Raw genomic sequence first — 27,949 nt, forward strand, 5'->3', positions numbered from 1 at the left:
GCAGTGCGACATCTCTTTGGAGAAAAGTTTTACATGGCATAGTACCTCACAAATGTTGCCAGCATTGGGAGGGGAAAACCACCGCTGAAAATTTTTTTTGATGGTCTCACCAGCATTCGAACTCAGGCGTTCTGCTTCATAGGCGGACATGCTAACCTCTGCGCAACGGTGGCCTCTGGTGGTCTTTGCATGCCATCACCGCACACATTTGCCGTGGCTTCAATCAGCCCAGGCCATGTGATAGGACGGTCCTCGTGGCACTGGTTCTATCGAAGTTAATCGACATGGTCAGCTATGCCAAACTATTTGCGGATATCGCCAACACATCCCTCCAGTCAGGCCTGAAACGCTGGGTCGCGAATTATATGTGTCATTTGAGGAATTTTGAGGGATAGGTAATCGAAACACCGTAGAGTAAAACAGAGAGTTCCCCTAGGCAGGCTGATATCTCCGGCACTGTTTAACCTCTACATATCCTATATTCTAGGATCTGCTAACAAATATTCAGCCACATTATTCACTATAAATAAGCTTGAGATGAATAATGAGCTGAATGTGATGGTTGATGGAAAAATGATTCCGACCATTACATCAAGTGTCCCGAAATACTTGGCGTCACATTTGACAGCTCTTACACATTCTCCACACATGCCACAGTAATTTGCGATAAAGTCAAAAGTAGAAAAAAGGTCCTCAAGTCACTTGCCGGCAGGATTTGGGGTGCTGACAAAGAAACCTTGTTGACCACGTACAAAGCAATTAGCCACTCCATGGTAAGTTATGCAGCGCCAGTGCGGTCTCGTCAGCTATGTGACACGCTGTGGAATAATATACAGATCTGTCAGAATGTGAACCGCCTCCATCCATCAGAATACAAAGATTCTAGCCATGTGAAAACATACCTACATGCTGTCTAACCAATACCTTCTGAGTTTTTTTCGCGGAGACCATCCAAATCATCATCTAGTGAATAGGTATCCGCCGCCCATAAACCTTAAGGTGCATATATCTACTCGATGTAGAGCGCGAGGTTCAGCGCTACAAAAGAGAACCTGTAGATTAGGCAGTATATCAAGTGGCTCTAAGCAACATTCATGCAGACTCGGTAGCAGATGCGGTGAATAGCCACCGGGTGAATGTGGTCCTTGAAGAACGACCACTTCCTATTGTACCTGAAGAAATTAACCTCCCCCGGCAGATCAGAGTAGTTCTGACTCAATTACGATCCGGCAGATGTAGTCGCCTCAACTCCTACAGATCCAGGATGGATGTCAACATGCAGAATGTGTGTTCCGATTGTGATCTGGAATCGCACGACATATGTCACCTGTTTAACTGCCCAGCCACATTCACTTGTCTTAGACCCAGATCCCTGTGGACGCACCTCACATTAGTCTCAGAGTTCCTGGATCTGGATACTCAACAGAATCAAGCAGGCGAAAGATTGAACACAACACACGGCCGGATTGGCCGTATGGAGTCTTACATCGGCAAGGCCTGCCGCCTCAGTGTACAACATACTGTTACAACAACAACTCCCGGCCCTGAATAGCTGTGAGCACCACACAGGCTGGAACATTGAGCTCCAATTTGTGTGGTGTACATTGCTGTCACGGGAAGCTTAACTGCGAGCTAACGGACGCGTCCACAGGTTGGGTATAGTGGAATGCTCCATACGGAGTAGCTGCAACGGTCATCGCGGACAATCAGCGGTATCGAGCGGAGAGTCTCAGTGGGAGGCTGGGTGGCACCGTCTCTTGCACAAATACTGAGTGCCTATGATGCTCGATATGACAAGGCGAATTATAGGCTCCTTTAAACAACCAATGGCCACCCTGTTCTCGCGGCGACCGGTGTTTTGGACCGGAAAGAGCTTGTTTTTCATCTACAGGAGCTTGACGAGGACCACCACCTCCACATGAAAATGTGGCTACAACAACAACAACCACGCTGTATAGGAATAAACCTACGGGCACGGTATTCATGCGGGCAGCGCGAAGAACCAAGCAATGGATATCAATACATACGCTTCTTTCTATGTTGATAAGAGGCGGGGAAGTTACAAAGATGGAGGCTTAATTAAGCAGAAAAACTGGAAAAATACAAGAGCCTAAAGAAGATCGAAGACAAACATCAGTGAGACTGATCCCTGAAGCAGGAGCCAGAGCCTAGCCACGTCGCAGGTAAGTCAGATCGGTGCTAACTGGAAAAATTCTATATGTGCTAAGTAATCGAATAAGTGGACTTTTACTGAATGCCTTCCCGGGATAAGCTTGAAGATTGTCTGCTCCAGACAAAATCAAAATGGCCTATCGCAAAGAAAAGCTTGGAATCAATTTTGTTGTCAAAAAAACCAAGAGTTATGATTTCAAACAAGTCTTTATTATTTAAACAAGTTGTGCATTTATATAGTTTATGAGAAAGAAAATAAAATGTGCAACGCACAAGTCACATATAAAAAGAAATATAACGAAATAAATGAAAAATTCGAGTTAGATACGATTGGAGGTTATAATTTAGTTATAGCAATCAATAAAATTTCATGCAAAATACACATGTGTTAGGTTTTGTCACTGGTGATAAAGGAAATGATCATATTGAGTATTTTATTACTCTGGCTGACCCTTCTTGGCCGACCAATGTAAATAATTGGGTTGGGTAGCCGCTTCATACTCCTGTACCAAACAGTCGACGACATCACGGGAGTCATCAAGTTCCGAAAGATCATCTTTGAAGATATCTTCGCGACGAAATTGATCCAAAAAGGCTCCACGTTTCTTAAGTTTATCATATTGCCCTAAGGCACGTTCGAATAAGGTGCAAATACTGGTATGGTTGGCCAACATAAGGCCAGAGACACGATGACTGCTCTGTACATAGGGCGAGGAGCGGGATAATGCTACTTGAATACTAGCTGGTCCCCAGGGTATAAATTGCGCCAGTTTACGTTCGCGTATGCGCTGCAATGATTTATGAACTTGCGTTGGATCAACTTCGCCTTGTATGATGTTTAAAATCGATATGTAACAGTGATGATTGGTCTTGTCGGGGCCAGTTGATACCATCATATTTTTCGGTTGTAGCAGGCGACGCATTACATCAAGAACTGTAGTTTTACGAACATTGACAGTTTGCTGCAAAAAAAAAGTAAAAATATATGATGTATTGAACGTATTTTAAAATGTGTTTTTTTCCTTTAAAAAGTATGATGGATGGTAGATGTTGTTGTTGTAGTGAATTCAGAATTCAAAAAAAGCTTGTTTTTTCACATATTTATTTGTTTGAAATGTTAGGAATTTTTGTTTCGACAGTTCTGTTGGAATTCGGAACGAATTCTGAAGTCTGTGTTGGATTTCTTTTGTCTTTTTTGTGCTTGTTTTTCTAACAGGATTTTTTCACCGGTAGAAAGTTTTTCCCGACAGTTCGGAAGGAATTCTAAACGATGTCTGAACTCATTATCGAATATTTTTGCCATTTTAAGTGCATGTTTTTTTCTTTATTTTTGTTGGAGGTCACCATAGCTCAGAGTCATAGGCGAACATGCGCCTGAAAAAGAAGATCCTTGGTGGAATGTTTAAGAAAAGATTTGCAATTTGAACTGTCGCAAAACACATTCAAATTCTATAAGAATTCGGTTGCAATTCGAAAAGACAAGTCGGAATTCTACAAAATTTTATTCCAGAATTGGGTCAGAAATCGATAAAAACAAGTCAGAAAATACATCTGTATTCATTAAGACTCGACATTAGAAATCTTTCAGAAGTCGTAACGATAACTCCAATTCTCTTGCGAGTTTTCCATAATTTTGGTTTAGAATTCTGATAGCATTCTGTCACAAACATCCGATTTCCCTCCGACATTTCGTTCCGAAATAGTGTCAATCATCCATATATTTCTCGTTAAGATTTCGGACAGACTTTCGGATAGATTGAAGTGGGATCATACGCGATTTTTTTTTTTTCAAGAATAATAATAGAAAAGACTGCGAGCTGTACTACAAAGGATAAAAAAGTTGAGAGAAAGGAAAGGAAAAGATAAATTTTCGTGTTAACGGAGAAAAAGAAAAGAATTTGTTCTACAAGAGAATTTGTTATACATCTGTAGAAGAAAAAGAGACATTATTTCTCTACCTGTTGGAGGAATTGTTTGGTGCATTGCATTGGAAGATTTCAAATATACACGGTGAGATACACACCTTGGCACAAGGAGTGAGGTGATTTTGCAGTTATCGACTTGAACCTGCGGACGACAGAGGGGTGTGTCCGAGTGAGGGTGTCTTGTAATTAAGAATTCACGGGATTGACAAATTTATTTTAGTAAAAATTAATTTGAAGATTTATTAAATTCTTAATTACAAGAGGTTATGGGCGAAATCAAGGAAGTTCATGGAATTCCCCAGTTTAACGGCCAGGGATTTGATGATTGGCAATTTAGAGTGAAAATTCATTTGGACTCTCTGGATCTGTTGGAAGTTCTCACCGGCGACCCTCCAGATGATGCAACTAAAAAAGTTGAGTTCAAGAAAAAGGACAAAAAGGCAATGGACAGAATAGTGAGTTTCCTACATGCGGATTGCATTAGTTTTGTGCGTGACAAAGAAACAGCAAAGGCTATGTGGCAAAGCCTTCAATCTGTTTTCGCGAAGAAGTCTGTAACGAATCAAGTTCTAATCAGAAAACAATTGGCCAAGATGAAAATGAATGATGGAGACTCAATTGTAAGTCATGTAATGGCATTTGAAAATTTAATACGGAAGCTGAAATTGTCCGGAGCTTGTGTGGAAGAAAGTGACGTTTTAGCACAACTGTTCTTGACGTTGCCCGATAAATATGACCCCCTGGTTACAGCTATGCAAAATATTGAAAATGGGCAATTGACATTTAACATCGTGAAAGAGAGACTCATTTCTGAAGAAGCAAAGTTCTTGGATCGTGATCAAGCTAATGTGGAAGAAAAAGCTGCGTTTTCAAGTAAGAAGAATGCTTTTCGAAAAGCCAAACCCCGATTTAATGGAAAATGTTTTAAATGCGACAAGTTTGGGCATAAATCTAAAGACTGTTGGCAAAGAGAAGCACGATCTGCAAAGACAAATACGAAAGCAGTCGCGTTTATGGCGTACAGGAATAGAACCAGAGCAGAGTGGCGCAGTGGAAGCGTGCTGGGCCCATAACCTCTTGTAATTAAGAATTCACGGGATTGACAAATTTATTTTTAGTAAAAATTAATTTGAAGATTTATTAAACGAACAGAATTCAAAGGTGGGTTAATTTTTGACTGACAAAAAAAAAATATTTCTATACACCAATGCAAGGAAAACAAAACGTACTTCATTAAAATAATATATGTATAGGAAAAGCATACTTGATTAGAATAATAAATAAACAAGTAAATATCGATTGGAGTATTTCTACAACAGGCTGGTAGCATGTGAGATGCAAAGTGGTGACAAAAGTGATGAGGACGGCATATGAGCGAGGGTGCAGAACAACGAATCGTAGATGTGAACATTTATGTCGATGTCAAAGACACCGATTGAAATGAAAGCAATGGTGGGACAAATGAGTCTTCGAAGCAACGAATGTGGCCATACATAGACAACGATCGGCAGTGTTGGTATAAAAAATGAGCGAAAACAAAGTACAGTTGTTGGTGGCGTGCCGTAAGCCAGTTCACGACAATAGTAATGCGGACGGCATGCCGAACCCGTCAAACAAAAGCGCAGGATAGCGGGCGGCTGTGTCAGAGCAGGTGACTGAAACGAAAATTCATGGCGATAAAACTATTGGCGGAGGCATAACAAATGCAAATTGCGAAAAAAAACGAACGCAACAAAATAACGAATGAACGCATACGAACGATAATAGGTGGTGGATTGAAAAATGAACGAGCTCAAAGAACGTTGGTAGAGGAGTGGCATATAAATGCATACGAAAAGCGGTGTTGCAGTAAAAAATGAGTGCACTGGTTGCGAGGCAACAAATGAAAGCCTACAAACAACTATCGACGGCGCTGGTATGGCAAATGAGCAAACACAACGTAAGGTTGGCACCCATACAATGATCGGTGGTGGTGGCGCGATGTATTGTAAATAAAAAACAAGTTAAAAGGTCGGGCCAAACTTTGGATACCCTCCGCCTCACGTATATATGTAAACCACCTTTCATCATAATCCGGTGGAAAATTCATAATATTACACCTATATTGAAATATGGTCCGATTTAGACCAAATGCGGCAATACGGATATTGAGTGGTCTAATAAATAAAGGGTGATTTTTTTGAGGTTAGGATTTTCATGCATTAGTATTTGACAGATCACGTGGGATTTCAGACATGGTGTCAAAGAGAAAGATGCTCAGTATGCTTTGACATTTCATCATGAATAGACTTACTAACGAGCAAGGCTTGCAAATCATTGAATTTTATTACCAAAATCAGTGTTCGGTTCGAAATGTGTTCAAATTTTGACAAATTTTGTTCAGCGATGAGGCTCATTTCTGGTTGAATGGCTACGTAAATAAGCAAAATTGCCGCATTTGGAGTGAAGAGCAACCAGAAGCCGTTCAAGAACTGCCCATGCATCCCGAAAAATGCACTGGTTGGTGTGGTTTGTACGCTGGTGGAATCATTGGACCGTATTTTTTCAAAGATGCTGTTGGACGCAACGTTACGGTGAATGAACACATTTCGAACCGAACACTGATTTTGGTAATAAAATTCAATGATTTGCAAGCGTTGCTCGTTAGTAAGTCTATTCATGATGAAATGTCAAAGCACACTGAGCATCTTTCTCTTTGACACCATGTCTGAAATCCCACGTGATCTGTCAAATACTAATGCATGAAAATCCTAACCTCAAAAAAATCACCCTTTACAAGTTACTGTTCAATTTTGTGGAACAAAATATTGGTCTTTTAGGCCGCTATATCCAAATATAGACCGATCGGAACTCTATAGGACAAGGATGTCGAAAAGCCTAACATAAGTAACTGTGTCAAATTTCGGATAATAAATGCGCCATTTATGGGCCCAAAACTTTAAATCGAGAGAAGGCAGCTATATCTAAATATGAACCGATCTGAACCAAATTGAAAAAGGATGTCGAAGGGCTTAGCACAACTAACTGTCCCAAATTGCAGCTAAATCAGGCAATAAATGCGTCATTTATGGGCCCAAGACCTTATATCGGCAGATCGGTATATATCGCAGCTATATTCAAGTCTGGACTGATCTGAACCAAATTGAAAAATGTCTAACACAACTCACGAAATCGGATAATAAATGCTCCCTTTAATCGAGAGACCTTAAATAGAGAGTTCGGTCTATATGGAGGCTATTACCAACTTTGGACCGATCTGGGCCAAAATTGTTATAGCTGCCATATAGAAAATGAGTTGGCAATCCCATGGCAGCCGGTTGCGCGTACCGGATTGACCCGATGGAGTCCTTCATCGGCAAGGGCTGCCGCCTCAGTGTACAATTTACTGCTACAAAAACAACAAAATGAGTTGATACAGAGGGGAACAACTTTAGGTAAATGCGATAGTTTTCAATGCGACCAAGGACACATATCTAGGGACTGGGAAGGTTGACCTTTTACTATTTCCCTGATAAGACTCCGAACTGGTCATTGCAACTATATGTCTTTGACGTCGTTGTTATTGTATGTTGTTGTTGTATCAGTGCGTTGTACATTGAGCCGTCGTGATAGATACAAGAGAAGGCGGTTTTTTGCAGGGTCTGTGGTGATAAGGAGGAGTTGGGTAATTGTCGAGTAACTTTTTTTATCGGCAAAATTCTTTTTCTGTGGCTGGATTCCCTTTCTCAATTGGCTAAAATTTTGCACAAAGTCTTCTCGTACGTGCCATATATAGTCTGAATCGGTCCATAACCTGATATAGCTCCCATACCCAAAACGATCTCCCGATTATAGCCTTTAAAGATGGTAGTTGTTATCCGATTGGGCTGAAACTTTGCAATGTAAACCGATCTCCCGGTTTTACTTCTTAATCCCATATAAGAAGTATTTCTTATCCGGGTTTGCTGACATTTTTTAACAACGATATCTAATATGGGAAGCAATGATTTCTATTTATTTTTAAACTTTCAAGTAATTTATTTTCGTTTTTTTTAGATTTTTTTTTTCATTATTTATTAGTATTATTTTATTTTTTATTTTAATTTTTATATTATTTTCTGCATTCTGTAATTTCAAAGATCCATAAGACGACTTTAATAAAATTAAAAATTGGGAGTATTTATATATAATTATTACATATAAATATTATAATAGTATTTATAATATTTGTATGTAATTATATATAATTTTTAAATGGAACGAATGCCTTCGATTACATATCTAAAATCTTAATCTATGGTATCCAACATTCAAACCAAGTGTGGCCCAAATCGGGTTATATCCTGATATATTCAGGGTCATTAGCATAGCAACACTTATACATAATTCTTCGTTTGCCTATAAAGGCATAATGGGCAAAGAACTTGAACGCAATCCATGGTGGAGGCTATATAAGATTCGGCCCGGCCGAACTCAGTGCTTTTTGACTTGTTTCTCTTCTAGAGCGAACACAATGGACCAAAGCAAGTTTTGACCTAACCTGGTAGTTTTTTCAAATGTAATTCCAATTCTGCTTTTTAGGTACTGAAAAACTTAAATCGGAAGTCCGTTTAAAATAGAAGCTACATATGCCGTATAATGGAACCATTTGGACTTTTCTTGGAGGAAGAAAATAGTATATGGAATAGAAAGGGAGAAATTAGTTTGTATAACTGGCGTCAAACCAATTATTAAAAACAGGGTGTTGATTTGTGAGAAGCTAGGATTTTGTATATGTGACTTATATCGAACAACTCATTTCATGTTGTAGCAAAAGATTTGCGCAAGGGGAGCATTAACTTAGATACCATTTTCTAAATAATAAAACTTCTTTGATACTTACATCACTGTCTGTAGTTAATGGAGTATAACCTGTCATCAAAAAATGCAGTTGTGGCGTTGGTATAAGTGGTGCCGTCAAACCAATTAGATTGTTATTCATATATGAAGGATAACGAAGAGTCGTTGTGCTTACTGACATTATGGTTGATACCAGGGTGTTGATTTGTGAAAAACTGGGATTTTGTATATGCAAACGATCTGTGGCAATTCGATTCAAAGCTGTATTATCTAGAACAACAACACAATCAGCACAACTGGTCAGGCGACGAAGGGTAAGTAAAGAATTGTAGGGTTGTACAACGACATCACTGATTTCATCTTGATTTGGAAAAACGCTATAAGTTTGTATAAGTTTTTTGGGAAAACGATCAGACAAACGTTCCATAATGTAAGAACCCATTCCGGAGCCGGTACCACCGGCAATGGAGTGGCACAAAACAAATCCCTCCAAAGAATCACTGCCGTCGGCTTCACGATCTATAATATCAAACACTTCTTCTTGTAGTTTCTCGCCTTGGCTATAGCCAGATGCCCAATTATTACCGGCACCACCGCCATGCTTGGAGAGATAAACATTTTCGGGGTTGTAAAGCTGAAACATAAATTAGGGAGAAAAAAACATAACCTTATACACATACTAACACACAGAAAACAACCAACCTTGGCATAAGGAGAAGTCATAATTGTGTGTATAACTCTGGGCTCCAAATCGAGCAGCACCGCCCGTGGTATATAGTGGTCATCGTCGGCCTGATAGAAAAACACATCCTTCCGATCGATGCCATCAGTGGCAAAGTCTTCCAAAACACCATTGGGGGAAATTCCATGCTCCAAACATAGTCGTTTCCAAAACTCGAAACCAACTACATACGTTAAAAGATATTTTAGAAACAATATTGAAAAAAAACATTGTTTTTTTTCAGTTTTGAGCTCCAAAAAGGTTAGTTTTTAATGCATACTTACTTTGATTACCGCATTGCCCCAATTGGAGCGTAATTATTTCACTCGGCATGTTTTGCTTGCGTTGTCCAACTTTTTAAAGGAATTCCTTCACAAATTTATTTTACATTTGTCGGTTTGTTTGGTGGCGAATAGCGCTGGTGTCCAGTTTACAACAAAAAAATTTAAAAACAAACGACAGTTGTTGTTGTTTTCGCTTTTATTTTGACCAAAAGAATTAAATTGGCATTTTTTAGTGATTGCATGACTAGCGGGTACTGATTGAAAATGGGGTGCTTACAGTGTTGCCACTATTGAAAAAAGCGAAAGACTATTCAAATCACAAGCCGGCAGTTGGAAAATTTCTTTCATGAACTGCCATGAAATGTACTGTTATCTGTTTATTTTAAACTCATTTCCATATTGATTTTATTATTTAATATTCAAATTCATTCATTTAGAAAATTTTCCATGTCTAATTCTTTGATGAGGTTATGAAGTGTAAAGCGTGCATTAACAAGTGACTCATATTTGGTTATTCGAATAACCAACAATTTAAGCCCAAACCCAACAATAATTTGTTTATTCAACTCTGGCAGGAGAGGAGAAGTAATTGTTTACTATTGTGAAGATCGAGGTTTTTTGTGTCTCGACTAAGCAGACGTCTTTTTTTTACTGCAAAAATTTTATAATTTTTTACTAACGGACTGAGAATAAACTGAAACCCTCCAGGCATCCAATTGCGTATTTTGCAACCGTGATGCCGGGATCCTCACCACCCGACATGGATTATGATGTCGTGGAAGTAGTGGCCTCATCGTCTAATGCACAAAAGGCGGCGAATACATTACCAAGCTCCTACGAGCGCGAAACAACTGAGAACGAACGCAAGAGACTAAGGCATGATGACTCCATTTTACCGCAAAATGTCGACATTTCCCAGCTTAATAAAGCCATTTCAGCTAACAACATTAATGATCAAAACAGATTCTCCTTACTGGGTGTGCTAGGCGATTTGGAAATAAAATCCGTCAAGCAGGCAAGTACAAACGATACACAACGTACCTCTGAGTCCAAGATGGTTCCTGAACCGAAAAAGAAAAATTGGTGCCCACCAATTTTTCTTTATAATGTTAACATAAAAGAGTTGGTGGATGATCTGCGCTCGAAGATACCAGACAGCTCTTTTAAAGTTAAAAACGTCAATAGAAATAAAAGTAAGTTGTACTTCGCCGATGTCAATACGCATACTTCTATGATGACAATTCTTCGATCGAAAAACATAAAATCTCACTCCTTCACTCCTAAAGAGTTGAGACAAGATTCTGTTATCATCCGTGGCCTACATTCCAATACTGATGTGGAACAAATTAAAGCCGAACTAGATGTCCTGGCTCCAGAGACTATAGATACTATTTCCAAATTTAAAACTTCTACATCAATAAAGAACAATATTGACACTGGTCTGTTTATTATTTCCTTGAAGCCTAGCAAGACGATTGGTGACGTTTCCAGCATTCGGGGGATTCTTAATCAAATTGTTTCCTGGGAGAAACCGAAGAGAAGGAGCGATTTACAATGCCATCGATGCCAAAGATGGGGACATATTTCACGCAATTGTAATTCGGCGTATACTTGCGTTAAATGTGATAAGCAACACGAACCTGGAGCCTGCGACCGTGTAAAAACTGATACCTCCGATCCATTTTGCGCTAACTGCAAAGAATCTGGCCATCCAGCAAACTGGAAAGGTTGCCCCATCTACAAAAAATACGCTGCCGCGCGTAAGGAAAGAATAAATAAAGCCATCCAAAACAATGCTACCGCAAAAAACAATGTAAGTAAAGCCATTAATGTTACAACTAATTTCACCGAAAAATCTTTCGCAAACCTATTCCATCAAACTACCCCAAAAAAATCATCAATTATTGAACAATTTCTGAATCTTGCCAAATTATTCTTGGAGCCTGAGGAGCTCACAACTGAGCAAGAGATCAGTATATTCCTCATGGAATATCAGACTATGTCAAAGACAGAGGCAAAGGCAGAATTTTTGCGTCTTCTAAGAAAAGTAAAATCTAATGATCCATAGATCAATAAATGTACTTACCTTCAACGTTAGATCTCTTTTTGATCTAAGTCGCCAAATTGACCTGCGTAACACCCTGATAAACAACAAAATAGATATTGGACTTATCCAAGAATGTCATCTCCGTAGGAGACGAAACTTAAAAATTGATGGCTACAACTTTGTTTATGATGGTTCACCCTTAGGGGTAGCAATTTTGATAAAAAACAACATCGAATACAATAGAATTGTATTCACCGACATTGGTCTGAACTCAACTTTCGTTCAGATAAATACATCGTTCAACAACACCCAAAAAAGAATCTTAGTTGGCTCTATTTATATCCCTTGCAGTTATGCAGTGCAAAGACTTCAAAGTGATCTTGACAGGCTGTTAGACCTGCTTGCTAGATTCGATGGCTTTATTGTTGGTGGCGACTTGAATGCCAGAAGCCTCTCATGGGGTGACAGTTCCGAAAACTTAAACGGCAAAACACTGCAGGCCTGGCTGCTAGATCACGCGTTGGACGTTGTCCGACTCTGTGACTCTTCGCCTTCCTACCCAAATGGCCCATCTTTTCTTGATCATTTCCTCGTCAGCCCAAATCTTTTGAATACTATAGAAGCAAACTTTAGAATTTCAAGCCTATCTACCTTCTCGGATCATTATCCAATAAAATTGGAACTGAATCTTCACTCCTCTGAAGTTGTCACGAAAGCACCCCAATCTTATACATCTTACAAAGACACCAATTGGATAAATTTTCGAAATGATCTGGATTCTGCTTCCTTGAGCCTTATGCCTCCTCCAAATAGAAATTTGGAAGTCAATGAAATTGACATCTTCATAGACCGATTCAACAACATTGTCACCTCCGTACACGATGCCCATTCCCGCAAAATTATAGTCCATCAGGACAAGCTTCCACTTTCTGAGAAAGTGAAGCGATTTTTTAGAATAAAACACAGTTGGCAGAAAGACCTTAAAAAGATCTTTCACAGAACAGGCAACAGGCGAAGTCAGGAATATATTATTCTCTCGAAGCAGATCCAGCTGCTCAAAACGATAATTAAGGAAACTATAAATATTGAAAACACACAACATTTCAACAAAAAACTGCAAAACATCAGACCGGGGCCATCAGCATTCAGGCAGGTCTATAATATAGTGGGGAAAAGCAAGTCCTCTCTTTGTCACAGCATAATGCACAACGACTCCGAACTGTTCAACAAAGCGGAGATTGCCGAGCAATTCCAAGTGACGTATGAGAGAACATTCAGCCAAAGAACACCAATAAACCCAGTTAGTGACTATGATTCAAGAGTGGCAGATTTTCTAACGCCGCTGCCACACCAAATTTATAATTTTAGTGAAAACTTCCCGGCCATACAGAATCCCGATACTTTCCACTTTACCAGCACTGACACTATCCGAAACATCATCTGCAATATAAATAATAAGAAGTCTAGCGGTGCTGATAAAATTTCAAACTTCATACTGAAACACTTACCACAATCTTCACTACAAATTCTTGAATGTATCTTCAACAACTGCACAAACCTTGGGTACTTTCCGTTGGAGTGGAAAAAGGCCATCATAATACCAATCAAGAAAAAGCCAAGTAGCAAGACTGTAGCTGAATATCGTCCAATTTCTTTGCTCTCCAACGTTGGCAAAATCTATGAACAAATCCTAAAAGAAAAGATTGAGAATGAGTTCATTGTAAATCCTATCTCCGATTATCAGTTTGGGTTTAAAAAAAGCCACTCAACACAACATGCACTGTTGAAATTCCACACGGATATTATCCAGAATCTCAGAATCCAATCCTGTACCGTCGCCATTGCGCTTGACATTGAAAAAGCCTTTGACTCTGCGTGCCACAAGGGAATCCTGTATAAAATGGTAGAGATTGGAGTAGACCCTTACTTGATAAAGATATTGAATAGTTTTTTTACGAACTGTTTTTTCACTGTGAAGATTCAAGATACGATTTCATCTCCGGGCAGCGTCGGTAGTGGAGTTCCTCAGGGGAGTGTTTTAGCGCCTTTTCTATTTAACATTCTTTTGTACGATTTTCCTCACACCAGCCGAGACTCGCAGGCAGTCTTGTATGCCGACGACTGCTTGATATATGGACATCATCCTTCTCCTCAGCTGGCTCTCCGCAATGCATCCGCTCATCTCAAGTTGATAAATGATTTCTACAAGAAATGGGGGATTAGAATTAATGCTCTGAAATCTGAAGCCATCTGCATCAGAAATGCTTCAGGGAAATGCCCAAGAAATGTAGTCCCTGAGAGCAAACTTCTTCAACTTTCACTGGATGGTGTCGACATTCCATTCAGAAATACAATTAAATACTTAGGCATTAATTTCAACAACTTGATGAAATTTAATTCACATGCGAGAGCCACACTACAGAAAGCAAAGAAAATAGCAGCCTCATTTGCGTTTCTATTTAATAACAAATACTTACCGCAAAGCACTAAACTATTGCTGTATAAAGTTGCAATCAGGTCATTACTGCTGTATGGATTTCCTATCTGGTTCTCAATTTCTCCTGTAGTAGTCTCCGAACTTGAAATTTTTGAACGCAAAATCATTAGAAAATGCGTAAACAAACACTTTGAAACTCCAATCAAAAGATTTTCCAATAACATCATATATGACGCCGCAAATGTCCAGCCACTATGTAAATACGCCATGCACCATCAAAAGATATTTAGCGAGAGACTACAAAACCACGAAAATTCACTTTTGTATGATATTTTTAACGCTGAGAAGAACTTACGATGGTCGGATTCGGCCTATTTTTCTCCTATTGCCATACTCAGCGAAATTACTGACAACGACTCCGGCCTCCTACCTCAATTCTACACAAAGGCAACAACCGGCTCTCATAGGGGCTAAAATCCTAGAGATAAACATATATATCAACTTTATTCTTTTTTATTCATTTCTTTTATATTATAAACCCAACTCACCTTAAATGTGCAATCAAAACTTTATACATATGTACCTGGAAAAATTACAAAGAAAAAGACTTTAATAATCGTAAAAAGACTTTAATAATTATCAATCTTATTATCCTCACCTTCTGTGATATCGTGCTTCGCACGCGTTCATTCATTAAATCATATGTTAATGTTTCATATATACACCCAAACACACGCCGCTGCCACTGAGTGTGCAGAATCGTTTTGTTTTTATTTTGTAAGTGTTATGTAGTTGTAGTAGTGTATTTATTTTAGCAGACCACTTAGCTCTGTATACATCTGTAAAGGCCGAGAGCAAGCCTTGTCTCATTCATTCCCATTGAATGTTCCACATATCAACCCTATCACATAGCATGTAGCGTATTGTACTACACATATGTATTAGAACAAGACATGTATAGTTCTAAGGTTTAAATGTTAACCATTCGTTAAGCATGTACTGTAATGAAATTGAAAGAAGAAGTCTCAATAAAACATACTTACTTACTTACTTTACTATTGTGAAATTATATTATGGAAAGTGGCTGTGAAACAAATAACAATATTAAAACTCTCGCAGTTATCGATTTAGAAACAAATGGTCTACCATGGGAACAATTCAATGTCTGCTCAATAACTGAATTGAGTGTTTATGCATTTTCTGCCCAATGTTTGACGGACAAGGCAGCGGAGAACCATGCAAACAAAAATGCGAAGTCGTCTTGTGGGGGCATGGATGGAATTGCAGATTTGTCCAAGGAAATCCCAGATTTACCTAGAGTTTTACACAAACTAACACTCATGGTTAATCCTCAAAGGATGATACATCCAGAATCGGAAAGAATAACAGGTAAACAACAGGTGAGATGGCCTTATGGTAATTGGAGTAGCTTAAAGGAGGTTGGGTTAGGTTCTCCTTTTGCAGTTGTTACCATCGCCAGAGCGCTTATTTTATTTTTGGAAAATGGCCGTTGTTCACGATTCACTATAAGTGAATCTAAGTGGTTCTTATGAATTTCTTTTATAGTGTCAATATACGACGTGTGATCCTGATCCCTGACTACAAGTGATGCACGTTGGCATCAATTCTAGGTAAAAAGAAAGTTGTTGTTATAGCTACGGCGTTTTGTAAGTATACATTGTATACAATAACCCGTTCTGTATGGGGACATTGTAAGGGGATCGGTGACGGGTTCTCGAATCCCATCTCGCTGGTACTAACGAAAGAAAAGGATGCAATGTGCTACGTAACGATTGCTTAGATGGATGAGGTGGGGGATTGGCCTTCGTGATACACCATTCTGTGCAGTATAGACCCTTCTCGCCTGCTCCTTGTGACCCTAAATGGAGTGTATGGGGATAGCATTCAAATCCGATACGATATACCAGACGGTCGAATACCCCAATTACGGCCCAATTTCCCAGCACATGCAGATAGGCGTGATGGGATTCGTTGCACAGACCCCACTAATCCAAGAATCAACGAGCTGAATCTGGAGATAAACAGGATAGTCAACTAACATAAGCGGATTTTATGGCTGGAACACTTAGAATAATGTAACTTAGGTATCGTTGTAGTCAAGCTGTGGTCTTCTGTTATGTCGGTTTCAAAACCCGGTAGAAGGGGTGACAGGATCTCAGTCACTTTTGGCGACTTAACTGAGATTCATCCGAAGAGATGCGCCAAGTCTAGTGACTTGCCTGCAGTTGCTTACAAAGAAACCTTGACGGTTCTCAAATGGTCCACCTCCATCAGAAGACAAAGAACTTACCAGTGCGAAAACAAAACCACGTGCTGTCTAAGCAATACCTTCTGCGCTGTTATCGCAGAGAGCATCTAAATCATCTTGTGGCTAGGTATCCACCGCCCAAAAGCCTCCTTGGTCCTTGGGGAACGACCGCTTACTATTTCACCTGAAGAAATTGATTGATGCCAACGTGCGGGATGTGTGTCCCGATTGTGACGTGGGACTACGCAACACTCGTCGCCTGTTCGACTGCCTAGCCAGAAACACTCGTCTCAAATCCCTCAAATCGCCAAATCCCTCTGGGCGCACTCCATGTTAGTCGCAAAGTTTCTGGATCTGGATATTCGACAGAATCAAGTAGATGAAACCAGTGAGTGGAAATTCGGTAAATCAGCTGATTTCATTATATTGATGAGAGAATCGAGCCACAAAAACTTTGTGATTCTGGCGGTTACTATCGGAATATTTTGTCCATCGTCTTTGATTTCATGATCAATTTAAACCTCATTTGTCCATGTAGATAGATTTTCAATTTGCGACTACTAAAAACTTCCACTAGATCTTGGAGATAAATGTTTACGAGTATTTGGTCAACCTCGTGTGGCTCCGTTCGGCTGCCTCTTTTTCAAAGCTATTTCATTTAGTTGATGATTGCTGATGCTCACATAAACACAGTTTGGTCCTGTGAACCATGTTAGTGTGACTGTTCTAAACTCTACGAATGATTTACGACAGACATATTGTTCACAATCCACCTTTTCGGCGAGTAAGGGAGATCAGTCTCGATGAAACCATCTTGAATACTTGCGTATAAGGTTGATATCCTTGGTCTGCGCGAAGGCTGGTTCCTTCCGTAATATCGATTTGATCGCTGTCATTGAATAGTGTTGTGTGACTGGTCGTATCAGATGCCTTTTGGTGCATGCCGTGGCTGATGTGTGTTGTTGTTGTAGCAGTGTGTAGTACACTGAGGCGGCAACCCTTGCCGATGAGGGAATTCATCGGATCAATCAGGTATGTATTGGGTTGCCCAAAAAGTAATTGCCAAAAAAGTAATTGTGCAAGAGCCTATGCCGCCCGTCCTCTCCGCTCGATACCGCTGATTGTCCGCGACTGCCTTTGCAGCTACTCCGTATAGACCATTCCACTATACACAATCTGTGGACACGCCCGGCAGCTAACAACTAAGCTTCTCGTCACAGCAATGAACACCAAACAGATCGGACCTCCATGTTTCAGCCTGTGTGGTGTTCACAGCTATCCCGTGCGGGGTAAAATATCGATAGCACTCATAAGTGCAGAAAGACCTCTGGGGGTAGGCTAAGCACCATTTCATTGTTTTCGATCGAATTATCTCTTTTTTATCCCTTTTCAAAGGACTTTAGCCCCCCAGATATCTGGCCAGGCTTTGCTAATGATGGCACTGTCGATATATCATTGTTTGTCTCATTGTCGATTTATATTTTCCTATCGATATTACCAGCAAAGTTAATTTTGTTTTTTTTTTTTCAAAAATTTTACGAAAATAAGCAATCCGACACTGAATGTATCCTACAAGATGGGTCCAATTTTCACCCGATTAGGGTAAACTTTTGTACAAAGATTTCTCTCATTACTTCCAACCGACTTTATTAAAAATTTGGTATTAGTCGGTCTGTGCATTGTTATCGATTCTAAATAAATCCATCTACATTCTCATTTTCGTGTATTTATTATTAGGAATATTGAATAAATCGAATTTTGCCATTATCGATAGTTTGCCAGCTCCATTGGAGGCCCCAAATTACAATTTGAAAGTTTTGTTGTTGTAGCCACATTTGCGTGTGGTGGTCGCGATCTTCGTCAAGCTCTTATAGGAGAGCTAGCTCGATCTCGTCTGTACGACCGATCGCCGCGGAACAGAATGGCCTTTGGTTATTTAAAGACGCTAATAACTCGCCTTGTCATATCGAGCACCATAGGCACTCAGTATTTAAGCAAGAGCCGGTACCGCCTGGCCTTACTGAGATTCTCCACGCGATACCTGCAGTTATGTAGCATTCCAGTATCCGTATGTAGCATTCCACTATCCGCAACCTTTGGAAGCACTCGGTAGCTCCCAGCTAAGCTTTTCGCGATAACGAAGAACACAAAGTTCTAGTCTGTGTGGTGCTTATAGTTATCCCGTGTCGGGTGAAAGTTTTGTACCTTATATTTGTTTTTCCGGAATGCAAGCAAGCGCATCTATTTACTTAATTCAATTATTATTTATATTTCTTCTAGGTCTTTGCAATGAAATGTTGTGCAACGAAGCATCTTTTGATATCAACACTGCCAATTGTTTATTAGGCTTTTTGGAACGCCTTGAGAAACCAATTTGTTTTGTGGCCCATAATGGTTGGTCATTTGACTATCCTGTAATAAGACATGTCTTTGAAAAAATAAATATGGTAAGTTTAGCTTTATTCCTCGTCAAATAAAAATAATAATGAGTCGTTAATTCGATGCAGACTGTTCCTTCTACCATTTACTGTGTGGACTCTTTAAAAGCTTTTATTGAAATGGATGAAAAACAATATGAAATGGCTAATATTGCCAAAACATTAATGGAAAGTCCAAAAAGTGATGAAGATATATCTAAAGCCTGTAGCGAAGAGATAACGAAAATTGCCACAAAGGATCCTTTGGAGGATAATGCCGCCATCGATTGGCGAAAAGTCAATGAAACTACTCCTCATCGCAAAACAAAAGTCGAGAAGAGAAAGCGTGAAGTTGAAACCACACCTTGTAAAAATCAAGTCAAGCGCACCACAGGTCTAAAAGTACGAAGAGAATTGTTCTCCAAACCATTTCAACCGCAATCAAAGTACCCTCCAAAGGGTAAATATCAATTGGGCAATATTTATGAGCGCGTTTTCAGCAAACCCTGCGATAATCTTCACCGTGCTGAGTCAGATGTTTTGATATTGACTAAATTGATTCTACATTATGGTTTGGATTTTTTGGCTTACGCAGAAGAGCGTAAAATAACATTTGACCAAGTGAAAAAATTGGGAAAATTTTAATAGCTTTTAGCCTTGTGTTTAATTTAAATTTTTTATAAGTCCAGTGACATGATTTTGTGCTTGTATTATTGTGCATGATTTTTATTATAAAGTAATTTAAAAGATTTTTCCATTTTTAAGGAATTTTTGTGATTATTTAAGAATTTTTACCCTTTTAATATATCTTGTAAACCCAAATTGCTTTATCTAATAAATTTTTTTAAAATATTAACCCTTTTATTTAAAATTTTCACTATATGTTATCTGGTACGTCCAAAACTTAGATGAACTCTTCACAAGAAAAACTCAAAAAAAAAAAAAATTAAATGTGTATTTGTGGTCTCATTTGTACAACAACCACAAATCATATGGCACAATCCGCCATATTGCCATCAAGCTGATCGTCGTTTTGCCAACACACACAAAGAAATTTGTGTGCGTGTTAGTATATATGTGCGTACATGAGCAGAGAAAATGGGAGAAAGAAGACAACAAAAAAGATAATGCAAACAAAAATCTGTCATCTTAATACCGTCAACCCTGGCCGAAGAAGAAGCTAACAACAAAGAGATTTTTGTTTGCATTATCTTTGTTGCCATCTTCTTCCTCGCATATTCTCTGCTCATTGTTTTAAAATAAAAAATGCCTGCAATTTATTGACCCGAGAGTGAAAAGGCTAGAAGGGAAGCCATTCGTCATATCCTTGATCTCCGTGCCACTGGACAGTCATCACAATTTACCGTGCACGAAGCTACGAATGTCATCCGTGGCGACAAGTCATGCAAGGCGCTGGTCCCACACGGAATCCCTACACAGATGCTGAAGATTCTGAATCTGCCTGGAGTCGAGTACCATACAACTGTCCTAAGCCTATCTGAATACTATTATAGTACCCGATATTAGGAAGATAGGCAGTGTGATCCCGCTACTCAAACCTGGAAAGGACACGAGCAAGAGGAGTTGTCCAGATCGATCACCCTTTTCTCATCGGTAGGCAAGACGCATAGTGACTACTCCTCCCAATACTTCCGTTGGACAATTTCCATTCGCCAGCAGCAGCATGCATTCCGAAGGCTGCATAGGACTACAACTGCTACAACGTTCTCAAGTCCCTTGTCGTCAGAACTTGGTGTGCTGAAAAAGAAACCTTGGACTAATCACCTAATTCTTCTGGATATTGTGGCAAGACAAATTGCTGCGACCACTGATGTGAGGCTAAGGTAGCTTTCCATTTGGTTATGTGTTATCATTGAAGATATCTGTATCCGTTCACAATTGGCAGACTAATTTGTACTAATTTCTTCTAAACCCACTGTCACTTGTTTAACTGTCCAGCCAGACCCACTCAATCCCATGCCAGCATGTTGCCTCCTTAACAAATTTAAAGGAAGGGTGTTGGTTTCATCGTAGCTCTCCGATGAGGATGAAACCGACAATTGATCTTTTCTTGGTGTCTGGAAGGATACAACGTTCTAATTTTTCAAGATTTTCCAAATTCCGCAAATTTTACACTTACTTTTCTGTAACTGAACACTGGCGGCTGCCTTGAAACTTCATTAAAAGTAAATAAATATTAAACAAATTTAATAATTACCAATAAAAATATATTTTTTTTACCTACCTCTGTCTTTTTAATCCATTTTGGTGTTAGCTTTTGTATTTTCATGTAACAGCTGCTTTTCATAAAACAGCTGACCTTTACAAAACATCTGTTCAAAGTTGAAATTGGCAAATTTTCTATTTTAGAACTGTCAAAATCTGCCTCTCTCGTGCTCTCTTCTGCTGGCAAATAAAGTACGACGACTTCCAATAAAAATGGCCATTCTTACTCTCCTGCAAAGTACGCGAACAGGTCAAATGTTCAACGAATATTTGCCCACCTTATACAAACTCTTGTGCTTTCCTACATGTACCCTCGACAATGTTGCTTAGTGTAAACGTCCGGTAGTGTCGCTTTGTACAAACCATGAGAACCTTCCTAATGCATACAGGTCGTTGCCACATTGTTGGTTTTCTCAATCACTTGGCAATTTCGAATTGTAACGGTAGTTGGTGTTTATCACTTTACACATGTTGTGCAGAGCAATCATAGCAAAAAATTAATTGTTTTATTTGTTTATTGGTAAAAAATGCCCAGTGAAATTATTACTCTGCAATTGGGACAATGTGGAAATCAAAGTAAGTTTTTTGTGTTAGCGTAATTTTATACTTTAGTGTTGTTGTTCTCAGTTGGCTTCGAATTTTGGAAACGCCTGTGTCTGGAACACGGCATTTCACCCACTGGCATGTTGGAGGAATTTACCACAGATGGTCTAGACCGCAAAGATGTGTTCTTTTACCAGGCCGATGATAATCATTATATACCAAGAGCAGTTTTGCTCGACTTGGAGCCTAGAGTAATACACACAATTATGACCTCCACATATGCCAAGGTTGGTATTATAGCTGCAAGTATCAAAAAGCATTCATTGGCTCAAGTTTTTTTTAGCTTTATAACCCCGAAAATGTTTATCTTTCCAAACATGGTGGTGGTGCTGGCAACAACTGGGCTTCAGGATTTAGCCAAGGAGAAAAACTCCAGGAAGAAGTATTTGATATTATCGATCGTGAAGCAGATGGCAGTGATTCGTTAGAGGGATTCGTTTTGTGTCACTCCATAGCTGGGGGCACTGGTTCCGGTATGGGTTCTTATATGCTGGAACGTTTGTCAGATCGTTTTCCTAAGAAACTTTTGCAAACCTACAGCGTCTTTCCAAATCAAGATGAGATTAGTGATGTTGTTGTCCAGCCCTATAACTCTTTGCTAACGTTGAAACGCTTGACCAATTGTGCTGATTGTGTTGTAGTTTTGGATAATACAGCTTTAAATCGCATAGCTTCGGATCGTTTGCATATTGAAAATCCTACTTTCACACAAATTAATACTTTGGTGTCGACAATAATGTCTGTTAGTACGACCACTCTGAGATATCCATCGTATATGAATAACAATTTGATTGGCTTGACGGCTCCGCTGATACCAACACCTCAGTTACATTTTCTGATGACGGGATATACACCGCTGACAACAGATAATGATGTAAGTTCGGAAAAATACTCTTCTTATTCTAAGTTTGGAGATGCCAACAGTTATGCTTGAGTATTTCTTCCTGTGGCCACCATCAGCAACCGCAGAAAAATTGAACACTTTTTTTAGCATTTGTTTTATTCTTACAGACCAATGTAAATGTTCGCAAAACCACGGTTTTAGATGTCATGCGCCGCCTTTTACAGCCCAAAAATATGATGGTTTCGTCGGGTCCGGATAAAACAAATCATCATTGCTACATCTCTATACTGAATATCATACAGGTATGTTTTTCATAATTGTTGTTCCATTTAAAAGATTTTATTTGCTTTCACTTTCCTCTAGGGCGAAGTTGATCCCACCCAAGTTCACAAGTCTTTGCAGCGTATTCGTGAGCGAAAACTTGCCCAATTCATTCCATGGGGACCGGCTAGCATACAAGTGGCCTTATCACGTTCCTCACCCTATGTCCAGAGTAATCATAAAGTTTCTGGCCTCATGATGGCCAATCATACTGGCATAACATCTTTATTTAATCGTGCATTGGCCCAGTATGATAAGTTGAGAAAACGTGGTGCATTTTTGGATCAATTTCGTCGCGAAGACATGTTTAAAGAGGATCTCACAGAATTGGATAACTCGCGAGATGTAATCGATTGTTTGGCCCAGGAATATGAGGCTGCAACGCAAAGTAATTACTTGCAATGGGTGCCAAGAAGTCGTGGTGAATAAGTTGCCTGCATTTAAATATTAGGATATAAGGAAAATTTATAAATAACATATGAAAGTAAATATACTAAGCATATAAAATCAAGGAGTATTTATTAAATACACCTTGATACGAGGTATACAACAATGACATTTAATTTGGCCTACTGGGAGGCATGATTAACAAACAACAGATGTAAATTGCCTTCAAAAGACTCATGAAATCAAGAATTTGATCCTACCACCACGTATTCGTCACATTGTAACGCAATCGGGTATAATTGGGGGCATATTGGATCTTAAGAAGTCTAATTGAGGGATAAGTTTTAACGGAAGATATTGCTATTTACAGATCTATCTGGGATTATTTAGTATTACAACTGGAAATATATATTACCCAACACCTGGTGTTTTCTAACATTCACTTTCCCTTTCACCCCTTGAAGCACTTTGATATGACGCGAATGAAGTGTCAAAACATAACCCGCATAACTTTTGACTGAAGAATCGGATTTCAAAACATGATACAGCGAAATGATTGTAAATTTTGTAGGCCATCTGAATCTGTCTATAAGTTAAAAATTGGTTTACAAATGTCTTTGAAAAATAAACAAGTAAAAGCGTGCTAATTTCGGCCGGGCCGAATCTTATAGACCCTCCACCATGGATCGCATTTCTCGAGTTCTTTTCCCGGCATCTCTTCTTAGGCAAAACAGGATATAAGGAAAGATTTGCTCTGCTATTAGAGCGATATCAAGATATGGTCCGGTTTGGACCAAAATTAAATTATATGTTGGAGACCTGTGTAAAATGTCAGCCAATTCGAATAAGAATTGCGCCCTTTGGGGGCTCAAGATGTAAAATAGAGAGACCGATTTATATGGGAGGTGTATCGAGCTATACACCGATTCAGACCATAATACACACGTATGTTGATGGTCATGACAGAATCTGTCGTACAAAATTTCAGGCAAATCGGATAATAATTGCAACCTCTAGAGGCTCAAGAAGTCCAGATCCAAGATCGGTTTATATGACAGTTATATCAGGTTATGAACCGATTTGAACCTTATTTGACACAGTTGTTGAAAGTAAGAATAAAATACGTCATGCAAAATTTCAGCCAAATCGGATAGGAATTGCGCCCACAAGAAGCTCAAAAAGTCAAGACCCCAGATCTCTTTCTATGACAGCTATACCAGGTTATGGACCGATTTGAACCATACTTGGCACAGTTATTGAATATCATAACAAAATACTACGTGCAAAAATTCATTCAAATCGGATAAGAATTTCGCCCTCTAGAGGATCGCCCTCAAGACCCAAGATCGGTTTATATGACAGCTATATAAGGTTAGGGACCGATTTAAACCATACTTGGCACAGTTGTTGGATATCATAATAAAACACGTCGTGCAAAATTTCATTCCAATCGGATAAGAATTGCGCACTCTAGAGGCTCAAGAAGTCAAGACCCAAGATCGGTTTATATGGCAGCTATATCAGGTTATGAACCAGCAGCTATATCAAAACATGGACCGATATGGCCCATTTACTATACCAACCGACCTACACTAATAAGAAGTATTTGTGCAAAATTTCAAGCCCGTGGCAGCCGGTTGTACGCACCGGGCTGACCCGATGGAATCCTCATCGGCAAGGGCTGCCGCCTCAGTGTACGTGTTCGTCTTTTTTCGTCATGGGAGAGGCACATCCCGGAGTGCCTTCTCCGCACGCTTCTAGTCCGTGTCGGGATTGAAAAGAACCCCGGACCCTGGTTCTGTTCGGTTTGCCAGAACCGCCTTCATCATCGGTCGGTGTCGGTGAGGTGTAACCGGTGCATGGAGTGGGTACATTTCCGATCTTGCTCTGGCCTCACTTCACTACGGGAGTATAGTCATACTGGCTATGTCGCAAGCTGCAGTGCGAACATAGCCAGCAGTGGGTCACAAGCGTCGTCGTCGTCGCCTTCTGCATCCTCGTCGTCGGACTATGTGACCCCCCCGACCTCTCCCGTACGGCAATTTACGCAACGGCAGCATCCTAGCTCTAATATTGGCAGGCCAGTGCCGGGAAGTGTATCGTTCTTGCAGTTAAACTGCAACGGACTTCGTGTCAAAATCGATGAGATCGTGGACTTTATGAGTCGGAAGAGCATATTGGTCGCAGCTATCCAGGAGACAAAGCTGACCAACACCTGCATCTTGCACAGTTGTCACGGTTACAATGTGCTACGTAAGGATCGTTCAAGAAATGGAGGTGGGGGATTGGCCTTCGTAATACACCATTCCGTGCAGTATAGACCTATCTCGCCTGCGCTTGACGCTAGTGACCCCTACATGGAATGCATGGGAATAGCAGTCAGGTCTGGTACTGCCGAGATAGAGCTATACAATGTGTATATACCGCCGGTTGGTAGCTGTGTCCCGATTAATGGCCAGGCTTACAATCCCGACATAAGTGGGTTGCTATCTGGCCATAATCGTCTGGTTCTGGGGGATTTTAATGCGCATCACACGTCATGGCATTCTCCCCTAGGTAACGACCAGAGTGGCATAGCTTTGGCAGAGCAGATAGATAGCTCCACGTTTTGCACGGTGAATGACCCCACTAGGATTACGAGGAGGTGCAGCAGCTCGCCAGACATCTCAATTGCATCTCCTGATCTCCTGAGTGACGTATCCTGGCAAGCCGTCATCTCTATGGGGTCAGACCACCTTCCCATAATTCTCACCATCGACCGACAACTTGACTTCATAACCTCTGAGCGCCGGACGTTTATCAATTATAAGAAGGCCGATTGGACTGACTTCAGAGAGTATACCAATCGCCGTGCCCCTCTGATGTGCTTGTGGCCGAGAGGAAATTCCGAGACATCATTAACGCAGCAGCCGCTCGCTTTATACTAGCCGGTCAAATACCCCAAGTGCGACCCAATTTCCCGGCGCAAGCAGTGGTACTCGCAGACGAGCGTGATGAGATTCGTGCTATGGACCCCGCTAAACCCAGAATCAGAGAGCTGAATCTCGAAATAAACAGTGTAGTCAACGAATATAAGCGGAATTTGTGGTTGGAACACTTGGAGCAATGTAACTTTGGCACCGGTGTAGGCAAACTGTGGTCTACTGTTAAGTCACTCTCGAACCCCGGTAGACGGGATGACCGGACCTCAGTTACTTTTGGCGAAATAACCGTGACTGATCGGAAGAGATGTGCCAGGTTGTTCAACCGACAATTTATTGTGCATCCCGAGAGTGACAGGGCTAGGAGGAGAGCCATTCGCCGTCTTCGTGGTCTCCGAGCCGATGAACAGCCATCACAATTTACCGTGGGCGAAGTTACGAATGTCATCCGTGGCGCCAAATCATCTAAGGCGTTGGGCCCCGACGGAATCTTTACATTGATGTTGAAGAATCTGGATTCACTTGGAATTGAGTAGCTTACCACTGTCCTCAATCTGTCTTTGAACACGCTTATAGTTCCCGATGTCTGAAAAATGGGCAGAGTGATCCCGCTACTGAAGCCTGGAAAAGACCCGAGTTTGGGGGAGTCGTACAGATCGAACTCCCTTCTCTCACCAGTGGCAAAGATGCTTGAGGCATTACTCCTCCCGAGGGTCGTAGGAGAATTTCCATTCGCCGAGCATCAACATGGATTTCGAAGACAGCACAGCACAACAAGAGCTTTGCATGCCATCACCACAAACATTTACCGTGGCTTCAATCAGCCCAGGCCATGTGATAGGACGGTCCTCGTCGCACTGGACCTATCGAAGGCATTCGACACGGTTAGCCATGCCAAATTATTTGAGGACATCGCCAACACGTCCCTCCAGCCAGGCCTGAAACGATGGGTCGCGAATTATCTGTGTGGTCGCCAGTCATTTGTGGAATTTAGGGAAAAGAAGTCGAAGCACCGTAGAGTGAAACAGGGAGTTCCCCGAGGTGGGGTGATATCTCCGGCACTATTTAACCTCTACCTATCCTCCATTCCACCCGCTCCAGACGGCATAGAGATCGTATCATATGCGGACGATTGTACGATTATGGCATCTGGCCCCCACTCATTGATGACATCTGCGATAGGTTGAACGTCTACCTCAACGAACTTGCCTCATATTTCGCTGTAAGAAATCTGAAGATATCCGCCACTAAATCTTCAGCCACATACTGAGCTGACTGTGATGGTCGATGGAGAAATGATTCCGACCATCAAGTGTCCCAAAATACTTGGCGTTACATTTGACAGCTCTTACACATTCTCCCCACATGTCACAGCAATCTGCGATAAAGTCAATAGTAGAAACAAGGTCCTCAAGTCACTTGCTGGCAGCACTTGGGGTGCAGACAAAGAAACCTTGTTGACCACGTACAAAGCAATTGGCCGGTCTGTGGTAAGTCATGCAGCGCCAGTGTGGTCTCGTCAACATTGTGACACGCAGTAGAATAATATTCAGATCT

General features: G+C 40.4%; 4 protein-coding genes and 1 long non-coding RNA gene across 5 annotated transcripts; 2 read left to right on the forward strand and 3 right to left on the reverse strand.

Annotated features, from left to right (window-relative positions):
* Window positions 1-2,360: 2,360 nt before the first annotated feature.
* On the reverse strand, window positions 2,361-10,324 carry LOC106086323 (tubulin gamma-1 chain). The gene is made up of 4 exons (XM_013250953.2): window positions 9,921-10,324; window positions 9,618-9,820; window positions 8,959-9,549; window positions 2,361-3,134 (listed from the first exon to the last, which is right to left on the reverse strand). Exons 1-4 carry the CDS (start codon window positions 9,967-9,969, stop codon window positions 2,610-2,612), a joined length of 1,368 nt encoding a protein of 455 aa, XP_013106407.1. The 5' UTR covers window positions 9,970-10,324; the 3' UTR covers window positions 2,361-2,609.
* A 3,610-nt stretch (window positions 10,325-13,934) lies between these two features.
* On the reverse strand, window positions 13,935-14,875 carry LOC131995626 (uncharacterized). The gene is made up of 3 exons (XM_059364409.1): window positions 14,760-14,875; window positions 14,445-14,701; window positions 13,935-14,169 (listed from the first exon to the last, which is right to left on the reverse strand). The coding sequence occupies exons 2-3, from the start codon at window positions 14,671-14,673 to the stop codon at window positions 14,018-14,020; spliced, it is 381 nt and encodes a 126-aa protein (XP_059220392.1). The 5' UTR covers window positions 14,674-14,701; window positions 14,760-14,875; the 3' UTR covers window positions 13,935-14,017.
* Window positions 14,876-15,461: 586 nt separating this feature from the next.
* On the forward strand, window positions 15,462-19,946 carry LOC106086324 (uncharacterized). Its single transcript, XM_013250954.2, has 3 exons — window positions 15,462-15,793; window positions 18,954-19,120; window positions 19,181-19,946. The coding sequence occupies exons 1-3, from the start codon at window positions 15,478-15,480 to the stop codon at window positions 19,733-19,735; spliced, it is 1,038 nt and encodes a 345-aa protein (XP_013106408.2). The 5' UTR covers window positions 15,462-15,477; the 3' UTR covers window positions 19,736-19,946.
* Window positions 19,901-21,430, reverse strand: LOC106086318 (uncharacterized). The gene is made up of 3 exons (XR_001221118.2): window positions 21,336-21,430; window positions 21,231-21,265; window positions 19,901-21,168 (listed from the first exon to the last, which is right to left on the reverse strand). It is a non-coding gene; the product is annotated as an uncharacterized LOC106086318 (long non-coding RNA).
* A 365-nt stretch (window positions 21,431-21,795) lies between these two features.
* LOC106086312 (tubulin gamma-1 chain) lies at window positions 21,796-23,591 on the forward strand. The gene is made up of 5 exons (XM_013250942.2): window positions 21,796-21,892; window positions 21,944-22,146; window positions 22,203-22,793; window positions 22,931-23,065; window positions 23,127-23,591. Exons 1-5 carry the CDS (start codon window positions 21,844-21,846, stop codon window positions 23,511-23,513), a joined length of 1,365 nt encoding a protein of 454 aa, XP_013106396.1. The 5' UTR covers window positions 21,796-21,843; the 3' UTR covers window positions 23,514-23,591.
* Window positions 23,592-27,949: the final 4,358 nt, after the last annotated feature.

This window comes from Stomoxys calcitrans, chromosome 3 (genome assembly GCF_963082655.1).
Source record: "Stomoxys calcitrans chromosome 3, idStoCalc2.1, whole genome shotgun sequence".
Classification (NCBI taxonomy): Eukaryota; Metazoa; Arthropoda; class Insecta; order Diptera; family Muscidae; genus Stomoxys; species Stomoxys calcitrans.